Source organism: Bufo gargarizans, chromosome 4, assembly GCF_014858855.1.
Source record: "Bufo gargarizans isolate SCDJY-AF-19 chromosome 4, ASM1485885v1, whole genome shotgun sequence".
Classification (NCBI taxonomy): domain Eukaryota; kingdom Metazoa; phylum Chordata; class Amphibia; order Anura; family Bufonidae; genus Bufo; species Bufo gargarizans.
The window spans coordinates 169,966,432-169,989,656 of NC_058083.1; the positions used below are offsets into that span (position 1 = coordinate 169,966,432).

The 23,225-nt window shown below is 42.9% G+C and overlaps 1 protein-coding gene across 1 annotated transcript in view; it reads right to left on the reverse strand.

The window, feature by feature from the left end:
- Positions 1 to 23,225, reverse strand: part of KCNMB2 (potassium calcium-activated channel subfamily M regulatory beta subunit 2) — a 501,876-nt gene that overhangs the window by 82,243 nt on the left and 396,408 nt on the right. Inside the window, exon 4 of the mRNA XM_044292337.1 lies at positions 1,826 to 2,021. Within this exon, the coding sequence (XP_044148272.1) occupies positions 1,826 to 2,021 (196 nt within the window). The remainder of the gene's footprint in view (positions 1 to 1,825; positions 2,022 to 23,225) is intronic.

Below are 23,225 nucleotides of genomic sequence, written 5' to 3' on the forward strand. Positions count from 1 at the left end.
AAATCAAACGGTCTTACCGTCTCCCTTGATAGTTCAACAAAGGTAATAATGTGGTCCTCTGAGTCTGTAGACCGATAGTTCGTCAATAGATTTACACACTGGCAATTGTTTGGCACATGTATTCAGGCCTTCCACATGTATTCAGGCCTTCCACATGGACTCAGGCCTTCCAGGTTGTATTCCAAGTGAGCCATTCGTGTGACAGACGATTCCTTCTTAACGGATATCCAGTCGATTCTCCAGATTCCCAAGTGGTCCAAGTTTCTGGGGTCCTGTCTAGGCTAGACGCGTTTCGGAGTGTCACATTACCCCTTCCTCAGTAGCTATCAGTCCCCTAAAGAAGTCCTTTCTTATATAGTGAATAGGCTATTCCCAAAACCAGGATCAAGTATTCCAAAAACCTGGAGTGGATTAATTGTTTGGTCCACTCTATATCATTGCTTCTATTTTCCTTTCTCTAAATCTTTACAACATTGTATAAAATCCAATTACCTTTAATGTATAAATACACATATATGCTAAATGAAAGTTAAAATACGTTTAAAATAAGTTAAAATAAGTTAAAATAAGTATGTCGAAACTTACTGCTACCAGTATCCGACTTTTCCATACAAATATTCGGCTGAATATTTATACGAACATTTTACTATCGAGTATTCCAATTTTATTCCTCAAATTTTATTACATTTTTAGATCTCTATTTTCCAGTTGTTTTATATGATATTACTGCATGTTGTATGTTTTTATATATATTGATATTTAGTGTCTACTATTACCGCCAATATATACTGTTGCTCAGTGCTATTGTTATATATGCTAATAAATTTCAATTGGTTCAGATATCCTGAGAGTGCCCAGTTAATTTTATTCAATTTTTATTGCCTTTGGGAGTGGACAGGGTGAGTCCACCCGACTGGGTGCACCTCTTGGGGCCGTAGTTACTCTTGTGCGTTACATTTATCTTTCTTTTTCTACAGCCAAAGTACAATGTATTTCACTTACCCTCAAACTCCAGTTTTGTCTTTTCAAGAAAATCTTATTTATCTAACTAAAACATTATACCGTAAAGAAACAGGCACACGCTCAGTACATACCTGCACAAATACACATAATTACATTGCACTCTAAGGGTACGGGCACAAGGTCAAGTTTCTGCATGCAGGTTTGGAAGCCAAAATCAGGGGTGGATCATAAAAGGAGAGAAAGTATACAGGACAGATACAACTTCTCTTCTTTTTTTAATTCACTCCTAGTTTTTGGCTTCCAAAAATAAATGCAGAAGACTTGCCGTGTGGCCAAAATCCTAACTTTATACAGAAAAGCTCTTATGCACACTCATATACACACATGCTCACATGTGCATACAAATTACAAAGTGACACACACATGCACACTCGCTATATATATAGTCGCACATGTATGAAGGCACTCATAATGCCTACTTTCATTATGCCTACAATTTTATTGGTTAGGTGGCGACAATTATTTTTCTCCCCTAAATTTTGCTGCTCTAGCACCTGCCCACAGGTGCCTAGTGCAAAATATAGCCCTGATTATATACTGTGCACTGAGTTCTGCTTACTGCCGTGCTTGAGCATACTGCCGTCTGTTTCTCATCTCTAGTGAAAAAGTAACTGCACTCTCTGCTACTGTTTTCTGGAGTCCATCAAACCAGGTTCCAAGGATTTAAAAGACATGAAAAATGTATATATTTAACTCCCATATCATGGAGGACATGAGTATTCTTATGACAAAGCCTAATGAAGCATAGAAATACCATAGAGAAAGAGCAAATAGTTTTGGGTGGCCTTTATGAAATCCTTACCTCAGAATTTACTTTCAATGTCTCTTCATTGTGATATAGAAGAACTTTTTGTCCTGAAGATGTCAGGTTTACATGGACCTGCAGGCAGGGATACTGAGAGATTTTCCAGCAGTCCGGGCCACAACTAAAAGAGCAGTTGAACGTTTCTGTTATAGAAGCATTCAGTAATGTGCATTGGGTCTCTTCTGTCCAAACACTAAGGGAGATATAAAATAAAATGTAAGGAAATCATAGCCTTGATGTGACATAGATGAATACATTCCTTGTGTGAGATCATAATAAAATTTCTAACGTGATTGACTGACCTCAGCAGAGATAAGAACACTTCAGGCTAACCATCAATATTACTGTGGGAATAAACATGTATAACTAATATTCACATGCAATTGCAATGGTCAATTTAGGCATTGGATGTCTCTGTTACCTGTGACTAGAAAGAAAGCTGTTGTGGAAGATGATGAAGAAGACTACTTGGACCAGCTGGTCTCAGATTTTTGGGGTTAAACAAGTGGAAAAAAATAATTTAAAAAGGGCCTGTCACTTCTCCTTACATTTTAATATATAATTATATTCTACATGAAATAACAATTCTGAAGCATCTTATAATTCTGTTATACCGTTCCTCTGTAATTTCTCTTAGAAAGTTATAAATACATTGACAACTGGGTGTCATCATTCCACTTGTCAAGGGGGCATGTCCATACAAAGTCTGGTATGGTCAGTGTCAGAGTGCAGGGACTCACCCCAACTGGTAACACCCAGTTGTCAATGTATTTATACATTTCTAGGAATAACAGAAGAATGACACCACATAGAATTCTAAGAAACTATGCTCCAAGGTTGTTATTTGACAGTGAAATAAAAATAGACATGTCAGTTTTGCTATTTTTTCATATTTGCATAAACCATATCGTCATATAGTCATATTGGATCTTGTATACTTTTTATAGGTGTCATTTTGGTGTACAAACTAAAGTAATGTGAAACTTTTGAAATGTGAAGAATTTTTTCGGTGACGGCATGAAAAAACACAACAATTTTGCCCAAGTTTTTCTAGTTTATTTTTCATACATATAAAATGTGCTAGAAGTGACATAATGGGGGAGATTTATTTAGGCTGGATGTAACAGCAGCTGCTGTGCTCCGCTGCTCCCCTGCTTACCGCCGCGTTCCCAGGAGCTGTGTTCAGCTGTGATCTTCTGCAAGTGTCCTTTCAGCCCTGGCCACAGCATGCTTGCTGCTTCTTTCCTGCAGTATTTCCTTATAAGCCAGCGCGCGTCACTTCCTGTGCTTTATGGGTTGGATCATGTGACCTCGCTGACCAGATGCCTCAGTGTCAAGATCCTTGTGTCCTGCTAAGGTTCCCTCTATCTGCTTGTGTTCCTGACTCGTACTTGTATTCCTGAAATATGATACCTGTTTGATCCCTGCCTGCTAGCCTTGATTCTCCTGTTGCTGAACCGGATTGCCTGACCTGTACCTTTGCTGCCTGCCCTGACCTATTGCCTGTTTGACTTCGCCTCTGCCTCATCCTTCGGTCCTGCACTGTTGCTCCTGGTTACAACTCAGCTTGCTGACAATGCCTGTACCTGTAGTACCTTTCTCAGGTACCTCCTGGTCCACCTGGTCCACCTGCCTTGTGTAGGAGGTAGCGAGCTGTGTTCCCCTCGGGAAAGTCTATCCCCAACATCAGGGGTACTGTGAAGATCGAGTTGTTCACTTAGACAATGCCCTTAGAGGAGATAGGACACATGGCACAGTGGGTTCACACCCGCTGGTTCATGGCACTGGCTTTCCCATACACCAGTCTTGATCCCTTGTGTGCCAGAGTGAGATGCACCTAATTTATCAAGAGGAAACTGTGTTTGCAAGCAAAAAAGGCAATCTTTCAATATTTTTTACTTAAATTCGTTTTTTTTTTTTTTTTTACTTTTCAATTTTTTTTTTCTTTTCTATGTCCCACTAGGTGACTTGAACATTAGATCTTCTGACCGCTCATATAATACACTGACATGCTTTTTTATTCCATTTTATGTCAGGTACTGTAGTAACTGGTATAATTCCTAATCAGTCATTTCAAAGGCAGTGTTGAAATTACCATCCATAACAATCTGCTTGCAACACCATACATATAAGGCATTTGGGGGAAGGGGCAAAAGATGATTAAGTAGTTTCATCAAATGTGATGCTAGGCTAATGATGGCATAGAGAGAAAAAAAATTACCCCCATGCCAACCTCCTCTCCCCCCCCCCCCCCCCCAATACACACACAAGCAACATTTGGATTAGCCTATTTTGAGCCTTCAGTAGAGTTGAGCGAACACCTGGATGTTCGGGTTCGAGAAGTTCGGCCGAACATCCCGGAAATGTTCGGGTTCGGGATCCGAACCCGATCCGAACTTCGTCCCGAACCCGAACCCCATTGAAGTCAATGGGGACCCGAACTTTTCGGCACTAAAAAGGCTGTAAAACAGCCCAGGAAAGAGCTAGAGGGCTGCAAAAGGCAGCAACATGTAGGTAAATCCCCTGCAAACAAATGTGGATAGGGAAATGAATTAAATAAAATTAATAATAAAATTAACCAAAATCAATTGGAGAGAGGTTCCATAGCAGAGAATCTGGCTTCCCGTCACCCACCACTGGAACAGTCCATTCTCAGATATTTAGGCCCCGGCACCCAGGCAGAGGAGAGAGGTCCCGTAACAGAGAATCTGTCTTCATGTCAGCAGAGAATTAGTCTGCATGTCATAGCAGAGAATGAGGCTTCACGTCAGCCACCACTGCAACAGTCCATTGGCATATATTTAGGCCCAGCACCCAGGCAGAGGAGGGAGGTCCCGTAACAGAGAATCTGTCTTCATGTCAGCAGAGAATTAGTCTGCATGTCATAGCAGAGAATGAGGCTTCACGTCAGCCACCACTGCAACAGTCCATTGGCATATATTTAGGCCCAGCACACACACAGGCAGAGGAGAGAGGTCCCGTAACAGAGAATCTGGCTTCATGTCAGCAGAGAATCAGTCTGCATGTCATAGCAGAGAATGAGGCTTCACGTCAGCCACCACTGCAACAGTCCATTGGCATATATTTAGGCCCAGCACACACACAGGCAGAGGAGAGAGGTCCCGTAACAGAGGATCTGGCTTCATGTCAGCAGAGAATCAGTCTGCATGTCATAGCAGAGAATCAGGCTTCACGTCAGCCACCACTGCAACAGTCCATTGTCATAAATTTAGGCCCAGCACCCAGGCAGAGGAGAGAGGTCCCGTAACAGACAATCTGGCTTCATGTCAGCAGAGAATTAGTCTGCATGTCATAGCAGAGAATGAGGCTTCACGTCAGCCACCACTGCAACAGTCCATTGGCATATATTTAGGCCTAGCACACAGGCAGAGGAGAGAGGTCCCGTAACAGACAATCTGGCTTCATGTCAGCAGAGAATCAGTCTGCATGTCATAGCAGAGAATGAGGCTTCACGTCACCCACCACTGCAACAGTCCATTGGCATATATTTAGGCCTAGCACACAGGCAGAGCAGAGAGGTCCCGTAACAGACAATCTGGCTTCATGACAGCAGAGAATCAGTCTGCATGTCATAGCAGAGAATGAGGCTTCACGTCACCCACCACTGCAACAGTCCATTGGCATATATTTAGGCCTAGCACACAGGCAGAGCAGAGAGGTCCCGTAACAGACGATCTGGCTTCATGTCAGCAGAGAATCAGTCTGCATGTCATAGCAGAGAATGAGGCTTCACGTCAGCCACCACTGCAACAGTCCATTGGCATATATTTAGGCCTAGCACACAGGCAGAGGAGAGAGGTCCCGTAACAGACAATCTGGCTTCATGTCAGCAGAGAATCAGTCTGCATGTCATAGCAGAGAATGAGGCTTCACGTCAGCCACCACTGCAACAGTCCATTGGCATATATTTAGGCCCAGCACCCAGGCAGAGGAGGGAGGTCCCGTAACAGACAATCTGGCTTCATGTCAGCAGAGAATCAGTCTGCATGTCATAGCAGAGAATGAGGCTTCACGTCACCCACCACTGCAACAGTCCATTGGCATATATTTAGGCCCAGCACCCAGGCAGAGGAGGGAGGTCCCGTAACAGAGAATCTGTCTTCATGTCAGCAGAGAATTAGTCTGCATGTCATAGCAGAGAATGAGGCTTCACGTCAGCCACCACTGCAACAGTCCATTGGCATATATTTAGGCCCAGCACCCAGGCAGAGGAGGGAGGTCCCGTAACAGAGAATCTGTCTTCATGTCAGCAGAGAATTAGTCTGCATGTCATAGCAGAGAATGAGGCTTCACGTCAGCCACCACTGCAACAGTCCATTGGCATATATTTAGGCCCAGCACACACACAGGCAGAGGAGAGAGGTCCCGTAACAGACAATCTGGCTTCATGTCAGCAGAGAATTAGTCTGCATGTCATAGCAGAGAATGAGGCTTCACGTCAGCCACCACTGCAACAGTCCATTGGCATATATTTAGGCCCAGCACACACACAGGCAGAGGAGAGAGGTCCCGTAACAGAGAATCTGTCTTCATGTCAGCAGAGAATTAGTCTGCATGTCATAGCAGAGAATGAGGCTTCACGTCAGCCACCACTGCAACAGTCCATTGGCATATATTTAGGCCCAGCACACACACAGGCAGAGGAGAGAGGTCCCGTAACAGACAATCTGGCTTCATGTCAGCAGAGAATTAGTCTGCATGTCATAGCAGAGAATGAGGCTTCACGTCAGCCACCACTGCAACAGTCCATTGGCATATATTTAGGCCCAGCACACACACAGGCAGAGGAGAGAGGTCCCGTAACAGAGAATCTGTCTTCATGTCAGCAGAGAATTAGTCTGCATGTCATAGCAGAGAATCAGGCTTCACGTCACCCACCACTGCAACAGTCCATTGGCATATATTTAGGCCTAGCACACAGGCAGAGGAGAGGTTCATTCAACTTTGGGTAGCCTCGCAATATAATGGTAAAATGAAAATAAAAATAGGATTGAATGAGGAAGTGCCCTGGAGTCCAATAATATATGGTTATGGGGAGGTAGTTAATGTCTAATCTGGACAAGGGACGGACAGGTCCTGTGGGATCCATGCCTGGTTCATTTTTATGAACGTCAGCTTGTCCACATTGGCTGTAGACAGGCGGCTGCGTTTGTCTGTAATGACGCCCCCTGCCGTGCTGAATACACGTTCAGACAAAACGCTGGCTGCCGGGCAGGCCAGCACCTCCAAGGCATAAAAGGCTAGCTCTGGCCACGTGGACAATTTAGAGACCCAGAAGTTGAATGGGGCCGAACCATCAGTCAGTACGTGGAGGGGTGTGCACACGTACTGTTCCACCATGTTAGTGAAATGTTGCCTCCTGCTAACACGTTGCGTATCAGGTGGTGGTGCAGTTAGCTGTGGCGTGTTGACAAAAGTTTTCCACATCTCTGCCATGCTAACCCTGCCCTCAGAGGAGCTGGCCGTGACACAGCTGCCTTGGCGACCTCTTGCTCCTCCTCTGCCTTGGCCTTGGGCTTCCACTTGTTCCCCTGTGACATTTGGGAATGCTCTCAGTAGCGCGTCTACCAACGTGCGCTTGTACTCGCGCATCTTCCTATCACGCTCCAGTGCAGGAAGTAAGGTGGGCACATTGTCTTTGTAGCGTGGATCCAGCAGGGTGGCAACCCAGTAGTCCGCACAGGTTAAAATGTGGGCAACTCTGCTGTCGTTGCGCAGGCACTGCAGCATGTAGTCGCTCATGTGTGCCAGGCTGCCCAGGGGTAAGGACAAGCTGTCCTCTGTGGGAGGCGTATCGTCATCGTCCTGCCTTTCCCCCCAGCCACGCACCAGTGATGGACCCGAGCTGCGTTGGGTGCCACCCCGCTGTGACCATGCTTCATCCTCATCCTCCTCCACCTCCTCCTCATCCTCGTCCTCCTCGTCCTCCAGTAGTGGGCCCTGGCTGGCCACATTTGTACCTGGCCTCTGCTGTTGCCAAAAACCTCCCTCTGAGTCACTTCGAAGAGACTGGCCTGAAAGTGCTAAAAATGACCCCTCTTCCTCCTCCTCCTCCTCCTCCTCCTGGGCCACCTCCTCTTCCATCATCGCCCTAAGTGTTTTCTCAAGGAGACATAGAAGTGGTATTGTAACGCTGATAACGGTGTCATCGCCACTGGCCATGTTGGTGGAGTACTCGAAACAGCGCAACAGGGCACACAGGTCTCGCATGGAGGCCCAGTCATTGGTGGTGAAGTGGTGCTGTTCTGTAGTGCGACTGACCCGTGCGTGCTGCAGCTGAAACTCCACTATGGCCTGCTGCTGCTCGCACAGTCTGTCCAGCATGTGCAAGGTGGAGTTCCACCTGGTGGGCACGTCGCATATGAGGCGGTGAGCGGGAAGGCCGAAGTTACGCTGTAGCGCAGACAGGCGAGCAGCAGCAGGATGTGAACGCCGGAAGCGCGAACAGACGGCCCGCACTTTATGCAGCAGCTCTGACATGTCGGGGTAGTTGTGAATGAACTTCTGCACCACCAAATTCAGCACATGCGCCAAGCAAGGGATGTGCGTCAAATTGGCTAGTCCCAGAGCTGCAACGAGATTTCGCCCATTATCACACACCACCAGGCCGGGCTTGAGGCTCACCGGCAGCAACCACTCGTCGGTCTGTTGTTCTATACCCCGCCACAACTCCTGTGCGGTGTGGGGCCTGTCCCCCAAACATATGAGTTTCAGAATGGCCTGCTGACGTTTACCCCGGGCTGTGCTGAAGTTGGTGGTGAAGGTGTGTGGCTGACTGGATGAGCAGGTGGAAGAAGAGGAGGAGGAAGCCGAGAAGGAGGAGGTGGCAACAGGAGGCAAAGAATGTTGCCCTGCGATCCTTGGCGGCGGAAGGACGTGCGCCAAACAGCTCTCCGCCTGGGGCCCAGCTGCCACTACATTTACCCAGTGTGCAGTTAGGGAGATATAGCGTCCCTGGCCGTGCTTACTGGTCCACGTATCTGTGGTTAGGTGGACCTTGCCACAGATGGCGTTGCGCAGTGCACACTTGATTTTATCGGATACTTGGTTGTGCAGGGAAGGCACGGCTCTCTTGGAGAAGTAGTGCCGGCTGGGAACAACATACTGTGGGACAGCAAGCGACATGAGCTGTTTGAAGCTGTCTGTGTCCACCAGCCTAAATGACAGCATTTCATAGGCCAGTAGTTTAGAAATGCTGGCATTCAGGGCCAGGGATCGAGGGTGGCTAGGTGGGAATTTACGCTTTCTATCAAATGTTTGTGAGATGGAGAGCTGAACGCTGGCGTGTGACATGGTTGAGACGCTTGGTGACGGAGGTGGTGGTGGTGGTGTTGGTGGTACATCCCCTGTTTGCTGGGCGGCAGGTGCCAACGTTCCTCCAGAGGCGGAGGAAGAGGCCGAGGCGGCAGCAGCAGAATAGGCCGAGGCGGCAGCAGCAGAAGAGGTAGCAGGGGGAGCCTGAGTGACTTCCTTGGTTTTAAGGTGTTTACTCCACTGCAGTTCATGCTTTGCATGCAGGTGCCTGGTCATGCAGGTTGTGCTCAGGTTCAGAACGTTAATGCCTCGCTTCAGGCTCTGATGGCACAGCGTGCAAACCACTCGGGTCTTGTCGTCAGCACATTGTTTGAAGAAGTGCCATGCCAGGGAACTCCTTGAAGCTGCCTTTGGGGTGCTCGGTCCCAGATGGCGGCGGTCAGTAGCAGGCGGAGTCTCTTGGCGGCGGGTGTTCTGCTTTTGCCCACTGCTCCCTCTTTTGCTACGCTGTTGGCTCGGTCTCACCACTGCCTCTTCCTCCGAACTGTGAAAGTCAGTGGCACGACCTTCATTCCATGTGGGGTCTAGGACCTCATCGTCCCCTGCATCGTCTTCCACCCAGTCTTGATCCCTGACCTCCTGTTCAGTCTGCACACTGCAGAAAGACGCAGCAGTTGGCACCTGTGTTTCGTCATCATCAGAGACATGCTGAGGTGGTATTCCCATGTCCTCATCATCAGGAAACATAAGTGGTTGTGCGTCAGTGCATTCTATGTCTTTCACCGCTGGGGAAGGGCTAGGTGGATGCCCTTGGGAAACCCTGCCAGCGGAGTCTTCAAACAGCATAAGAGACTGCTGCATAACTTGAGGCTGAGACAGTTTCCCTGGTATGCATGGGGGTGATGTGACAGACTGATGGGGTTGGTTTTCAGGCGCCATCTGTGCGCTTTCTGCAGAAGACTGGGTGGGAGATAATGTGAACGTGCTGGATCCACTGTCGGCCACCCAATTGACTAATGCCTGTACCTGCTCAGGCCTTACCATCCTTAGAACGGCATTGGGCCCCACCATATATCGCTGTAAATTCTGGCGGCTACTGGGACCTGAGGTAGTTGGTACACTAGGACGTGTGGATGTGGCAGAACGGCCACGTCCTCTCCCAGCACCAGAGGGTCCACTAACAGCACCACGACCATGTCCACGTCCGCGTCCCTTACTAGATGTTTTTCTCATTGTTATGGTTCACCACAACAACAAATATATTATTTGGCCCAATGTATTGTATTCAAATTCAGCGGGATATAAATTTGAGGCCTAGTATTTAGGCGCTGGGTGACCGGTATGGATTTAGTGACAGAATTAGACTTGGAAATGCACAGAAGCGTGTGTGTGAAGTTATTCTGAATGACCCTATGTGCACCTTCAATATGATCTACCCTTTTAGGGATAGATTTCAAATAGCTCTGATATAGCAGAAACGACTAAATTATGAAATTGCTAAATTGGGAATTGTATTTCAACCCAGAACAAAAAATGTGCTTTGACGGACACTAAATAACTTTCCCAGCCACAACAGGACAGCGGTAACGAGAGATTTAGCGGGATATAAATTTGAGGCCTAGTATTTAGGCGCTGGGTGACAGGTATGGGTTTAGTGACAGAATTAGATTTGGAAATGCACAGTAGCGGGTGTGTGAAGTTATTCTGAATGACCCTATGTGCACCTTGAATATTATATACCCTTTTAGGGATAGATTTCAAATAGCTCTGATATAGCAGAAACCACTAAATTATGAAATTGCTAAATTGGGAATTGTATTTCAACCCAGAACAAGAAATGTGCTTGAACGGACACTAAATAACTCGCCCAGCTACAGCACTAGGGACAGATTTAGCGGGATATAAATTTGAGGCCTAGTATTTAGGCGCTGGGTGACAGGTATGGGTTTAGTGCCAGAATTAGACTTGGAAATACACAGTAGCGGGTGTGTGTGAAGTTATTCTGAATGACCCAATGTGCACCTTGAATATTATATACCCTTTTAGGGATAGATTTCAAATAGCTCTGATATAGCAGAAACCACTAAATTATGAAATTGCTAAATTGGGAATTGTATTTCAACCCAGAACAAGAAATGTGCTTGAACGGACACTAAATAACTCGCCCAGCTACAGCACTAAGGACAGATTTAGCGGGATATAAATTTGAGGCCTAGTATTTAGGCGCTGGGTGACAGGTATGGGTTTAGTGCCAGAATTAGACTTGGAAATACACAGTAGCGGGTGTGTGTGAAGTTATTCTGAATGACCCAATGTGCACCTTGAATATTATATACCCTTTTAGGGATAGATTTCAAATAGCTCTGATATAGCAGAAACCACTAAATTATGAAATTGCTAAATTGGGAATTGTATTTCAACCCAGAACAAGAAATGTGCTTGAACGGACACTAAATAACTCGCCCAGCTACAGCACTAGGGACAGATTTAGCGGGATATAAATTTGAGGCCTAGTATTTAGGCGCTGGGTGACAGGTATGGGTTTAGTGCCAGAATTAGACTTGGAAATACACAGTAGCGGGTGTGTGTGAAGTTATTCTGAATGACCCAATGTGCACCTTGAATATTATATACCCTTTTAGGGATAGATTTCAAATAGCTCTGATATAGCAGAAACCACTAAATTATGAAATTGCTAAATTGGGAATTGTATTTCAACCCAGAACAAGAAATGTGCTTGAACGGACACTAAATAACTCGCCCAGCTACAGCACTAAGGACAGATTTAGCGGGATATAAATTTGAGGCCTAGTATTTAGGCGCTGGGTGACAGGTATGGGTTTAGTGCCAGAATTAGACTTGGAAATACACAGTAGCGGGTGTGTGTGAAGTTATTCTGAATGACCCAATGTGCACCTTGAATATTATATACCCTTTTAGGGATAGATTTCAAATAGCTCTGATATAGCAGAAACCACTAAATTATGAAATTGCTAAATTGGGAATTGTATTTCAACCCAGAACAAGAAATGTGCTTGAACGGACACTAAATAACTCGCCCAGCTACAGCACTAAGGACAGATTTAGCGGGATATAAATTTGAGGCCTAGTATTTAGGCGCTGGGTGACAGGTATGGGTTTAGTGCCAGAATTAGACTTGGAAATACACAGTAGCGGGTGTGTGTGAAGTTATTCTGAATGACCCAATGTGCACCTTGAATATTATATACCCTTTTAGGGATAGATTTCAAATAGCTCTGATATAGCAGAAACCACTAAATTATGAAATTGCTAAATTGGGAATTGTATTTCAACCCAGAACAAGAAATGTGCTTGAACGGACACTAAATAACTCGCCCAGCTACAGCACTAGGGACAGATTTAGCTGGATATAAATTTGAGGCCTAGTATTTAGGCGCTGGGTGACAGGTATGGGTTTAGTGCCAGAATTAGACTTGGAAATACACAGTAGCGGGTGTGTGTGAAGTTATTCTGAATGACCCAATGTGCACCTTGAATATTATATACCCTTTTAGGGATAGATTTCAAATAGCTCTGATATAGCAGAAACCACTAAATTATGAAATTGCTAAATTGGGAATTGTATTTCAACCCAGAACAAGAAATGTGCTTGAACGGACACTAAATAACTCGCCCAGCTACAGCACTAAGGACAGATTTAGCGGGATATAAATTTGAGGCCTAGTATTTAGGCGCTGGGTGACCGGTATGGATTTAGTGACAGAATTAGACTGGGATATGGCCAAAAAATAAACAGACTATTGCTGGTTAAATGCACTTGGTGTGACAGCTTCACCCTGATGTAGGCTTTAGCCAAAAAACAACCACACCATTGAGGGTTAAATGCACTTGGTGACAGGCGCAGCTTGCCCCTGATTTAGTATATGGCCAAAAAATGAACAGACTATTGCTGGTTAAATGCACTTGGTGTGACAGCTTCACCCTGATGTAGGCTTTAGCCAAAAAACAACCACACCATTGAGGGTTAAATGCACTTGGTGACAGGCGCAGCTTGCCCCTGATTTTGTATATGGCCAAAAAATGAACAGACTATTGCTGGTTAAATGCACTTGGTGTGACAGCTTCACCCTGATGTAGGCTTTAGCCAAAAAACAACCACACCATTGAGGGTTAAATGCACTTGGTCGCAGCTTGTGCTGGCGCACCACAAGACACAAAATGGCCGCCGATCACCCCAGAAAAATGTGACTGACAAACGGTCTGGGCAGCCTAAAAACAGTGAGCAATTGAGGATCAGCAGCTCAATGATCCACAGCTGCAGATCGATCAGTTAATCAAGTCCTTTGGAGGAGTTAATCTGCCTAATCTCGCCCTACTGTCGCAGCCGCAACCTCTCCCTACGCTAATCAGAGCAGAGTGACGGGCGGCGCTATGTGACTCCAGCTTAAATAGAGGCTGGGTCACATGGTGCTCTGGCCAATCACAGCCATGCCAATAGTAGGCATGGCTGTGATGGCCTCTTGGGGCAAGTAGTATGACGCTTGTTGATTGGCTGCTTTGCAGCCTTTCAAAAAGCGCCAAGAAAGCGTCACAAAAGCGCGAAGAAAGCGACGAACACCGAACCCGAACCCGGACTTTTACGAAAATGTCCGGGTTCGGGTCCGTGTCACGGACACCCCAAAATTCGGTACGAACCCGAACTATACAGTTCGAGTTCGCTCATCCCTAGCCTTCAGGTATGATTTTTTTTTTTCTTATAACAATTTTGTATTTTGTAGCCGATGGATGAAAGCAGAATGATGAAACGTATTTTATGGGACAAGTTGTAGTTTTTCTTAGCATCATTTAAGGGTATATAGTATTTATTGATTAACCTTTTATAATTTGGGGGAGATTGGCATTTTTTTGTTTATCATAGGGTATAAATTATATGTTGACTTTTCTACAGATTGATACAATATCAAAAATATCAAATATATACCATTGTTTTATGTTTTAGTACTTTTGCACAAAAAAGTATGTTTTATGGTAAAAAATCAAACAAACAAACAGACATTACTTTCATTGCATTATGAGACCCAGGACTTTTTTTCCATTGATGTAGTATAACATGCTTACCTGACCGGACTCCAGCAACACAAGACTCAGCTCCGACACCCACATACCGGAAGAGACCCATTGCTGTGACATGCCCCCCCCCCAGTGATGCGGTCGCTTCTCTAGCATTAGAGTGCAATGCTCTGTTTCTCTCCACAGCATGCGTGCGCTGGAGGAGATTAACAGCGGGCTGAATGACAGTCCAGCTGCCCAGTTTCTATGTAGTTTGTATCCAGTCCTATGAAGTGCCGAGTCCATGGACCTATCAGGTTCTGATCCAGGGACTTGGCTCTCTATTTAAATTCCTTCCTGGCCATACACCTTTTCCAGTAATAGTCTTTGGACTCACTAGCTGTGTTCCTAGTTCTTGTTCCTGTGCTTTATTGGATTGCTCATGCTTCTGACCCCAGCTTGTCTTCTGACCACTCATTCTCTGTCTCTCGTTTGGTGCTGCGTAGCCCGTCTGGTATGCCTCTGATATTGTGCTTGTCTGTCTTGGTTAGTCCGTCTCTGCACTTAAATAGCGTAGGGACAGTCAACCAGTTGTGGTCTAGCTGTGATGAATTGTAGCTTTATTAAGGTATAAAAAATTAATCTTTATCACAGTCATTTATTAAAGTAATTTTTGTTAGAATTTTTGTTAGAATGTTGAACTATTTTAAACAATAAAATCATTTTTTAAGACAGAATGTTTTTTTCTTTTTATGGTGGGGGAAGAGATTTTTTTTTATTAAACTTTATTTCATTTTTTTGTTTCATTAAGGGACTTAATGATGTGATTGCCAACATTTAGTATTCCAAATCATTATTGTCTGTCAGTGTAGCACTGGCATCAGTGATATTATTTAACAAGCTTTATCTATGGCAGACTTGGGGACCTTTAATAGGCTCCTGACTGTCTTGGTAACCAATCAGCGCTCTTAGGCACCAGTGAGCAGACAGAGGAAGCTTCCCCTTCATCAAATCCTTAGATGTCACAATCGCTATTGATCTTGATCCAAGACAAAACTGTTTGAATCACAAACATAAACTACAAAACAACAGTGCAAAAAGAGAACCTACATCTCCACCCCCTGCGGTGCCTCAGCATCTACACAACACAAGATGTCAGCCACAATCTGCTGACCTGTCCCTAAAATGGCATCCACTATCAATTTCTTAACTGACAGAAGACAGCAGGTTAGACTTGGGAAACACACCTCAAGCTCTTTGACAGTCAGTACGGGAGCTCCCCAGGGCTGTGTGCTTTCCCCACTTCTCTACTCCCTGTACACCAATGACTGCATCTCCACAGACCCATCTGTTAAGGTTCTGAAGTTTGCTGATGACACAACAGTAGTTGGTCTCATATAAAATGGGGATGAGTCTGCATATAGGCATGTAGTGGGACAGCTTTCCTCCTGGTGCAGCAACAACAACTTGGAACTTAATGCTCTTAAGACCATGGAGATAATAATAGACTTTAGGAGACCCCCCCCCCAGCACCTCCCCTTAATCATAAATGGATCTACAGTAACCTGAGTAGAGTCAATCAAGTTTCTTGGGACCACAATATCCAACAACCTAAAATGGAACAACAATACTGCCACTATCATCAAGAAAGTGCAACAGAGGATGTACCACCTACAGCAGATGAAAAGTTTGGCCTACCACAAAAATTAATGGTGCAGTTCTACACCGCGATCATCAAATCCATCATGACATCATCTATGACTGTATGGTTCGGTTCCTGTTCAGTATTTGAAAAGGTGAGACTGCAGCGCATCATCCGAACAGAGGAAAGGATAATTGGCTGTAGTTAACCTTCCCTGCAGGATCTTCATGCTAGCAGGTGTAGAAAGAGAGCGGCTAAGATTGCCTCAGACCCCTCTCACCCTGCTCACTAACATCTTCCAGCCTATGCCTTCAGGAGTGAGATATAGGAACAGCTTTTTCCCTCAGGCAGTTGCCTTGCTTAATGCAGAACCATGCTAAAGCTGCTATGACTTGAAAGCATTACAGCATAGAACTAAAAACGAACACTTCTCCCTGTTTATTGCCACTAAAACTTACTGTCCTTGTCCTGCACTATCCATACTGTCTGTCCTTGTACTGTTTTGTTTGTGTCTGTCAAGCAACTGCCAAGTCAAATTCCTTGTAAGTGCAAACTTATTCAGCCAAAATAAAATTGATTCTGATATAAACAATCATTTACTTTATTGGAATCTTGACATCTTTAAAAACACTGCGTACAGGACGACCACCTAGTGGTCTATGATAAGACCAATCATGTATAAAATAACATACCCCGCAAAAATAATCATTAATGATATCAAAATATAATAATAGTAGCCAAAGCAGGTAAAGAAAGATGGCACATAGTGAAGGTTTATCACATTGACCCTCATTCAATGTGACATCTAGTACAGAAAATGTATCCACACAGCCTTGGATGATTACATAAAATATCCTACAAACATTTAGAAACCACATTGAGGGCCTATACAAGCCCTTCACCAGCAGTCTTTTTTTTGCTAACCAACAGCCAATTGCAGCTGAGCTCCTACATAATCACACAACACAGCTTCTCTACATAGAAAAATAACCTATTGAGGTTAATGTTTGCCATCAGAATGTAATAGTGCTTCCATTTGCATTAAGGGATTAAACCAAATTTACACAGGGATTTTTGTTTTCTTGCTATGATTGGACTATAAGGCTAAGTTGACAATTCAGTATTTTGCAGTTCTCTTTCTTGGACCCATTCCTACTTTGGACTAATAAAATCTCATGCAAAACATGTATCTACAGTTAGATCCATATATATTTGGACAGAGACAAAAATTTTCAAATTTTTGTTCTGTACATTACCACAATGGATTTTGGACAAAACAATTCAGATGCAGTTGAAGTTCAGACTTTCAGCTTTAATTCAGTTGTTCAACAAAATGACTGCATAAAAATGTGAGGAACTAAAGCATTTTTTAAACTCAATCCCTTTTTTTCAGGGGCTCAAAAGAAATTAGGCAAATTAAATAATTGCAAATAAAATGTTAATTTCTAATACTTTGTTGGCAATGATTGCCTGAAGTCTTGTACTCATGGACATCACCAGACGCTGTGTTCCCTACTTTTTAACGCTCTGCCAGGCCTTTGCTGCAGCAGTTTTCAGTTGCTGTTTATTTGTGGGCTTTTCTGTCTGAGGTTTAGTCTTTAACAAGTGAAATGCTATATTGGGTTCAGATCAGGTGACTGACTGGGCCACTCAAGAATATTCCACTTTTTTGTTTGAATAAACTCCTGAGTTAATATATCAATCGCACAAACCAGTGCGGAAGATCTTAAAGGGACTTTTATGAATGTGAATATATATCTATCAATAACCTCTAGGAGTATTATATTGTTATATTTTATATTTTTAGGAATATCTTATGACTTTTAAATTGTACTGTCATACAATTGGGAACATTCTGCAAGTTTTATTTCATTTTATGTAGTAGATTAATTTTGTCTACCTTAATAAATCTGTTGTACCCAATACTTAGATCCGGATATTGAGTGCCCACTATATTTCCATTTATAATTACCTATACTTCATATGTGGTTTGGGTGAACCACAACTTAGTGAGAGCACCATTCTATATTAGCAGGAGGGGTGAGCCACTATATACTTCCATTATCAAGCGCTTTTTTTCACCTAATAGCTGTGCTCCTCTCCCTGTTAAATATGGATATCTGGAACTTCATAGAGGGGCAAAAACAGAGAATGGATAACTATTTATTTGAAGGCAACAGTACGACAGAAGACACACAGGATAGATCTGTGTCGGAAGTTTTTAGAGAACTTGAGTCCCTCCTGATAAAACAATTAAAACAAAGGTGGGAAATAAAATCTTTAAACCGCCATCTAGAACAGGGAGTTATACCAAGAGGACTCAGACTCTCTAAAACTCCAGCTCAAGATCTATGTAATGATATGTTTGACAAAGAATGGGAAGACCTATTGAAATCACAATCCATAGCACTCATACAACTAATTATTAAAAGGAGAATAGTAATATTGGAAGTAGTATCAGGTAAAATAGAAACATTGAAAGAAACCCTAGATAAATTCCCAAAAAATGAGATATTTAAGAACTGGCATGAAAGAATATGTAAACAATTAGGGATGGTAGAACAAGATATCATATCAAAAAAAAGCAGGAAAATCCAGAATTTAGTGAGGAATGATAAACAGAACGATAGACAATCTGTAAAAGATGATCGAGTACAGAATATCAAGCCCCCCAAATCAAGAGAAAAAGAAAAAGAAACTAATGAAGAAAGACCAGCTCAATATAATATTCAAACGACAAATAGGTATGAAGCACTAAGTAACCCCCTTTTTTTAGACCGGACACCCCCACATCACAGGATACGCACGCAACCCCCCAGACAGTCACCACAGGAACAATATCACATAACTCCAATCACGGGCCATCACTACAATTTGAGACACAAAGAGGAAACACAGAAAAGAAATCAGGACCAACACTATCAGAAAAAATATCAAACAAGGAATCAACACTCATCCTACACCAACAAGGAGACATATGTAGGAAATTACCACAAACACCAGCACAATCGGAATGCAGGAAAAAGACGACACGACGAGGAAGAGGGAAGGGAAAGAGTAAATCACAGGAGACATTGACGGAGGAAAACAATTCTGTGATTAACTTAAGTTTAAACACATTTACGCCGGCACAATATGCACTATTAAATAAAGGTTTAAAATTTGCACCTACAGCACATTTAAGTAAATTTGACACATACATAGGGATTGAAAAATTCGTACGAAAATTATGTTTAAAAAAAATATTTTCTTAAAAATCCTATAATACCAAAAGGGGAGAAACAAGGAGTATATGTACATACGGATCTAAAATTAAAAAGCAAAATGTACCCAAGACATGAAATGGGACAGGATATAACTACTTTTAAAAAAAACGTGGAAGCTGACATAAGGAAGATTAAAGGGGAATCAAGGAGATTCAATAATCTGAAACCACATGAGATACAGGCTATTAAACAACTTCAAAAAAATGACAATATAACAATCCGCCCTGCTGATAAAGGAGGAGCCATAGTAATTTTAGATACATGTAAATATGACAATGAATGTAAGAAACAATTGGGAGATAACGATACATATAGGAAACTAATAAAAGACCCAATTAAAGAATTCAGCCAATCATTGGAAGTATATGTAGAGGAGGGATGTAAAAAAGGATTTTTAAATGAACAAGAAGCAAAATTTATTATGGGAACACAGAAACGTATGCCCATATTTTACATTATACCAAAAGTCCATAAAGACCCAATAAACCCCCCAGGAAGGCCTATAATTTCTGGCATAGGATCCTATAATTCAAATCTGTCCCAATATCTTGACAGACTACTACAGCCAATAGTAAGGAAAACATTCTCATATATTAGGGACACTACCCAGATCGTACAGAGCATCGAGAGTTTAAAATATGATCCCAGTTGGATTTTGGGTACTCTCGATGTTAATTCGCTATACACGATAATAAAACATGATCAGGGTATAAATGCCCTGACACAACAACTAATACAATATGGAGAATACTTACCGGAACAAGTAAAATATATAGCTGATGGGGTGGAACATATTTTAACCCATAACTATTTTTCCTATGACTCCGAATTTTTCCTCCAAATAAGAGGAACAGCGATGGGCACCAGGTTCGCCCCCAGCTATGCTAATCTATTTATGGCGCAGTGGGAGGATCAGCATATAACATCAAGGATGGGGACGAACCTGGTGCTCTGGAAAAGATTTATAGATGATGTGATCTTTATATGGCAGGGTACGGAGGAAGAACTTACAGTATTTTTAGCAGATATTAATCTAAATGACAGGAATATAAAATTTAGCTCAAATGTCAGTAAACAACGGATTGAATTTTTAGATTTAACTATTAAAGTAGAAGGAGACCAATTAATATGCCATACATATCAGAAAGATGTAGATCGTAATAGTTATATTCTATATACGAGCTGTCATCTACCAAGGTGGTTGCTAAACATTCCTAAGGGACAGTTTAGAAGACTTAGACGAAACTGCACAAAAGAAGACGACTATATGAGGGAAGCCCTAACTATGAAAGAACAATTTCTTGTTAAAAAATACCCCCCCAAACAAGTAGATGAGTCATTAAAAGAAATACAAAAAACGGACAGAACAAAATTCTTTATAGAAAAAGAAGCTAAACCGACTATAGTTCAACAACAGAATGCTCAAAAAAATGATGACTTAATGAGAATTATCTTACCGTTTAGTGCACAATATAAGAAAATAGAGGCAATTATTAAAAATCATTGGCACCATATCATAAAAGACAAGACAATAGGACCATGCCTATCCAAAGGCCCACAAATAGTGTACACAAGAGCACCGAGTCTAGCTTTGAAAGTGGCACCTACTGTAAAAAATAAGAAAATAATAAATCGAAATGCATTTAATTTGAAAGGATTTTATAGATGCAATACGTGCAGCAATTGTAAGAATACTAAGTTCCCGAAGAAAACCACCAATGTTTCCTCTACAACGAATGCTTTCTCGTATGATATAGATATGTTTCTAACCTGTAATACCTCAAATGTTTTATATCTAATAGAATGCCCTTGCAAAAAACAGTATATAGGACGAACCAAGAGACTGTTAAAAACAAGGATTGCAGAGCATATGACAAAGATTAGGACAGGATATGAAAAACATTCACTGTCGAAACATTTTAAGTATCACCATAATCAGGACCCCTCACAATTACGATTCATGGCATTCGAAAAAGTAGATATTAATTGGAGGGGAGGAGATCATATCTCCAATATGTCTCGACAGGAAGCAAGACGGATATTTGATTTTAATACATTACTACCTGGAGGCCTCAATTCAGACTTTGAGATATTTGGCTTTCTGTAATAAATAGGGGTGTGTGCCCCTCGTTGATGGGACATCGGTGTTTGGCTGATATAGCGGCACTTCGATTTCCCCTCGACGGAGGGCCCGCACCCCCATACACCAAAAATTACGAAAAATCACGAATAAAAATTACAAATATATTGGTGAAATTATAGTGTAAAGAGAAACAGAAAACAGAAAGGGACTTTTAAATAATGAAACAATTTGAATATTTGAGATTAATATATATATATATATATATATATATATATATTCTTTTAATAAAATAAAATATTTTATTGTTTTATAATATGTATTTTATATGTATGACATACATCTGTTTATAATATAACTTATATGAATATAATGCGGATGATAGTTTCACATGATATATGTATGATCATAGGATGAACCACATAAAGAAAATGTATAGTCAAAAAAGTGCCCACAAACTGGTGATCCTGACCAGATTTTGGGAGGATTTCCAATTAGAAGAAAGGGTGGGACTTATAAAGGTTTATAAGGAGGAAGTAAGGATCTCACAAACTAGCTACTGAGGAAGAGGTTCGTAACCTCGAAACGCGTATAGCGGGAGTGGATGAGATCCTTAAAGCAACGAGACGTCTCATATTACTATAACCAGCAATAAACCTGTGCGGAAAAATAATAAGATTATCGCCAGAAAGCTGTATAAACGGAGGTTGGTACCGCCTCCGGAACTTGAACCAATCCAACTACATCGGTACTAGGTTACGTGACGTGTTGAAACTCCGATCACGTGACAAGCGCTCTGAAGCTCCGATCACGTGACAAACCATCTACACGTGGGACGCTTAACAGAGACCAAGAGGAAACCTCGCGGACATCGCAATATTACCGCTGAATGGAAGCGCACCATATGGACAGCATATAAGAAGAGGGGTGAGTGATCTAACCAGTAGTGGGACGCCACGAAAGTTAGAGAAACCAACGAACGTTAAGCAGTGAGTTAAACTAAACTAATATACTGCATATTACTAACCCCTGAATAACCACCACTATAATCCTCCATAGAAGCGAGACCTACAGATTTGAACTCATAAGCGGATAGAACATTGCCAAAACTCAGTATATTTAATATATCAATCGCACAAACCAGTGCGGAAGATCTTAACCACCTCCGGACCGCCTAACGCACATGTGCGTTCCGGAGGTGGCAGCGCTGCGAGACGCGAGATGACGCGAGTATGCGCCCGCGCGTGCGCAGTTCGCGCCGGCATTTCGTTCAGGACCATTTCGTCAGCAACCTGCCAGCCAATGATCGTGGCTGGCAGGTTGCTGATTTTAAAAAAAGCCAATCACAGAGCCATATAGCAGATCATATTTGTAAATATGATCTGTTATATGGCTGCCTGCTCCTCTGCTGGTTCTTTTCGTCGGTTGGATCCAGCAGAGGAGCAGGCTTCACAGTGAGTACACCAAACACTACACTATAGCCCCTGATCACCCCCCTGAACCCCAATTAACCCTTTGATCACCCCTTTGATCACCCCTGTCAATCACAAGTGAAAAGAAAAAAGTGATCAGTGCAAACTGTCACTTTTTTTTTTCACTGTTATTGACCGTTAGGTTTTAGGTATAGTTTAGGTCCCTTGGTTAGGTAGTTAGCGATCAGTTAGCGCCCAGCCCACCGCACCGCAGTCTGTTATTCGCTGATTAGCGTATCGCTAATCAGCATTTGTACTTTTATAGTATCTGGAAGTGATCAAAACTGATCACGGTCAGATCTATAATAGTACTAGTGTCACTTTAGTTCGCCCTCCACCCAAAACGCAGTGTTTGCCCGATCAGGCCTGATCGGTCGCCCACACGTGCGTTCGCCCACACCCGCCCCACCGCAGTGACAAAAAAAAATTTTTTTTTTGATCACTGCACATTCACTTTACACGCACTGCGGCGATAAAAAAATCAGTTTTGATATTTTTTATCAACCGCAGCGGCCTCCGGTACTTCGCTAGCCTCCCCTTTGTAAGACAGGCTTGCTTTTTTTTTCTTGGGTAGTCTCAGGGAATACCCCTAAATTTAGTTGCCCACATGTCTAACAGGGGGTATTCCTCT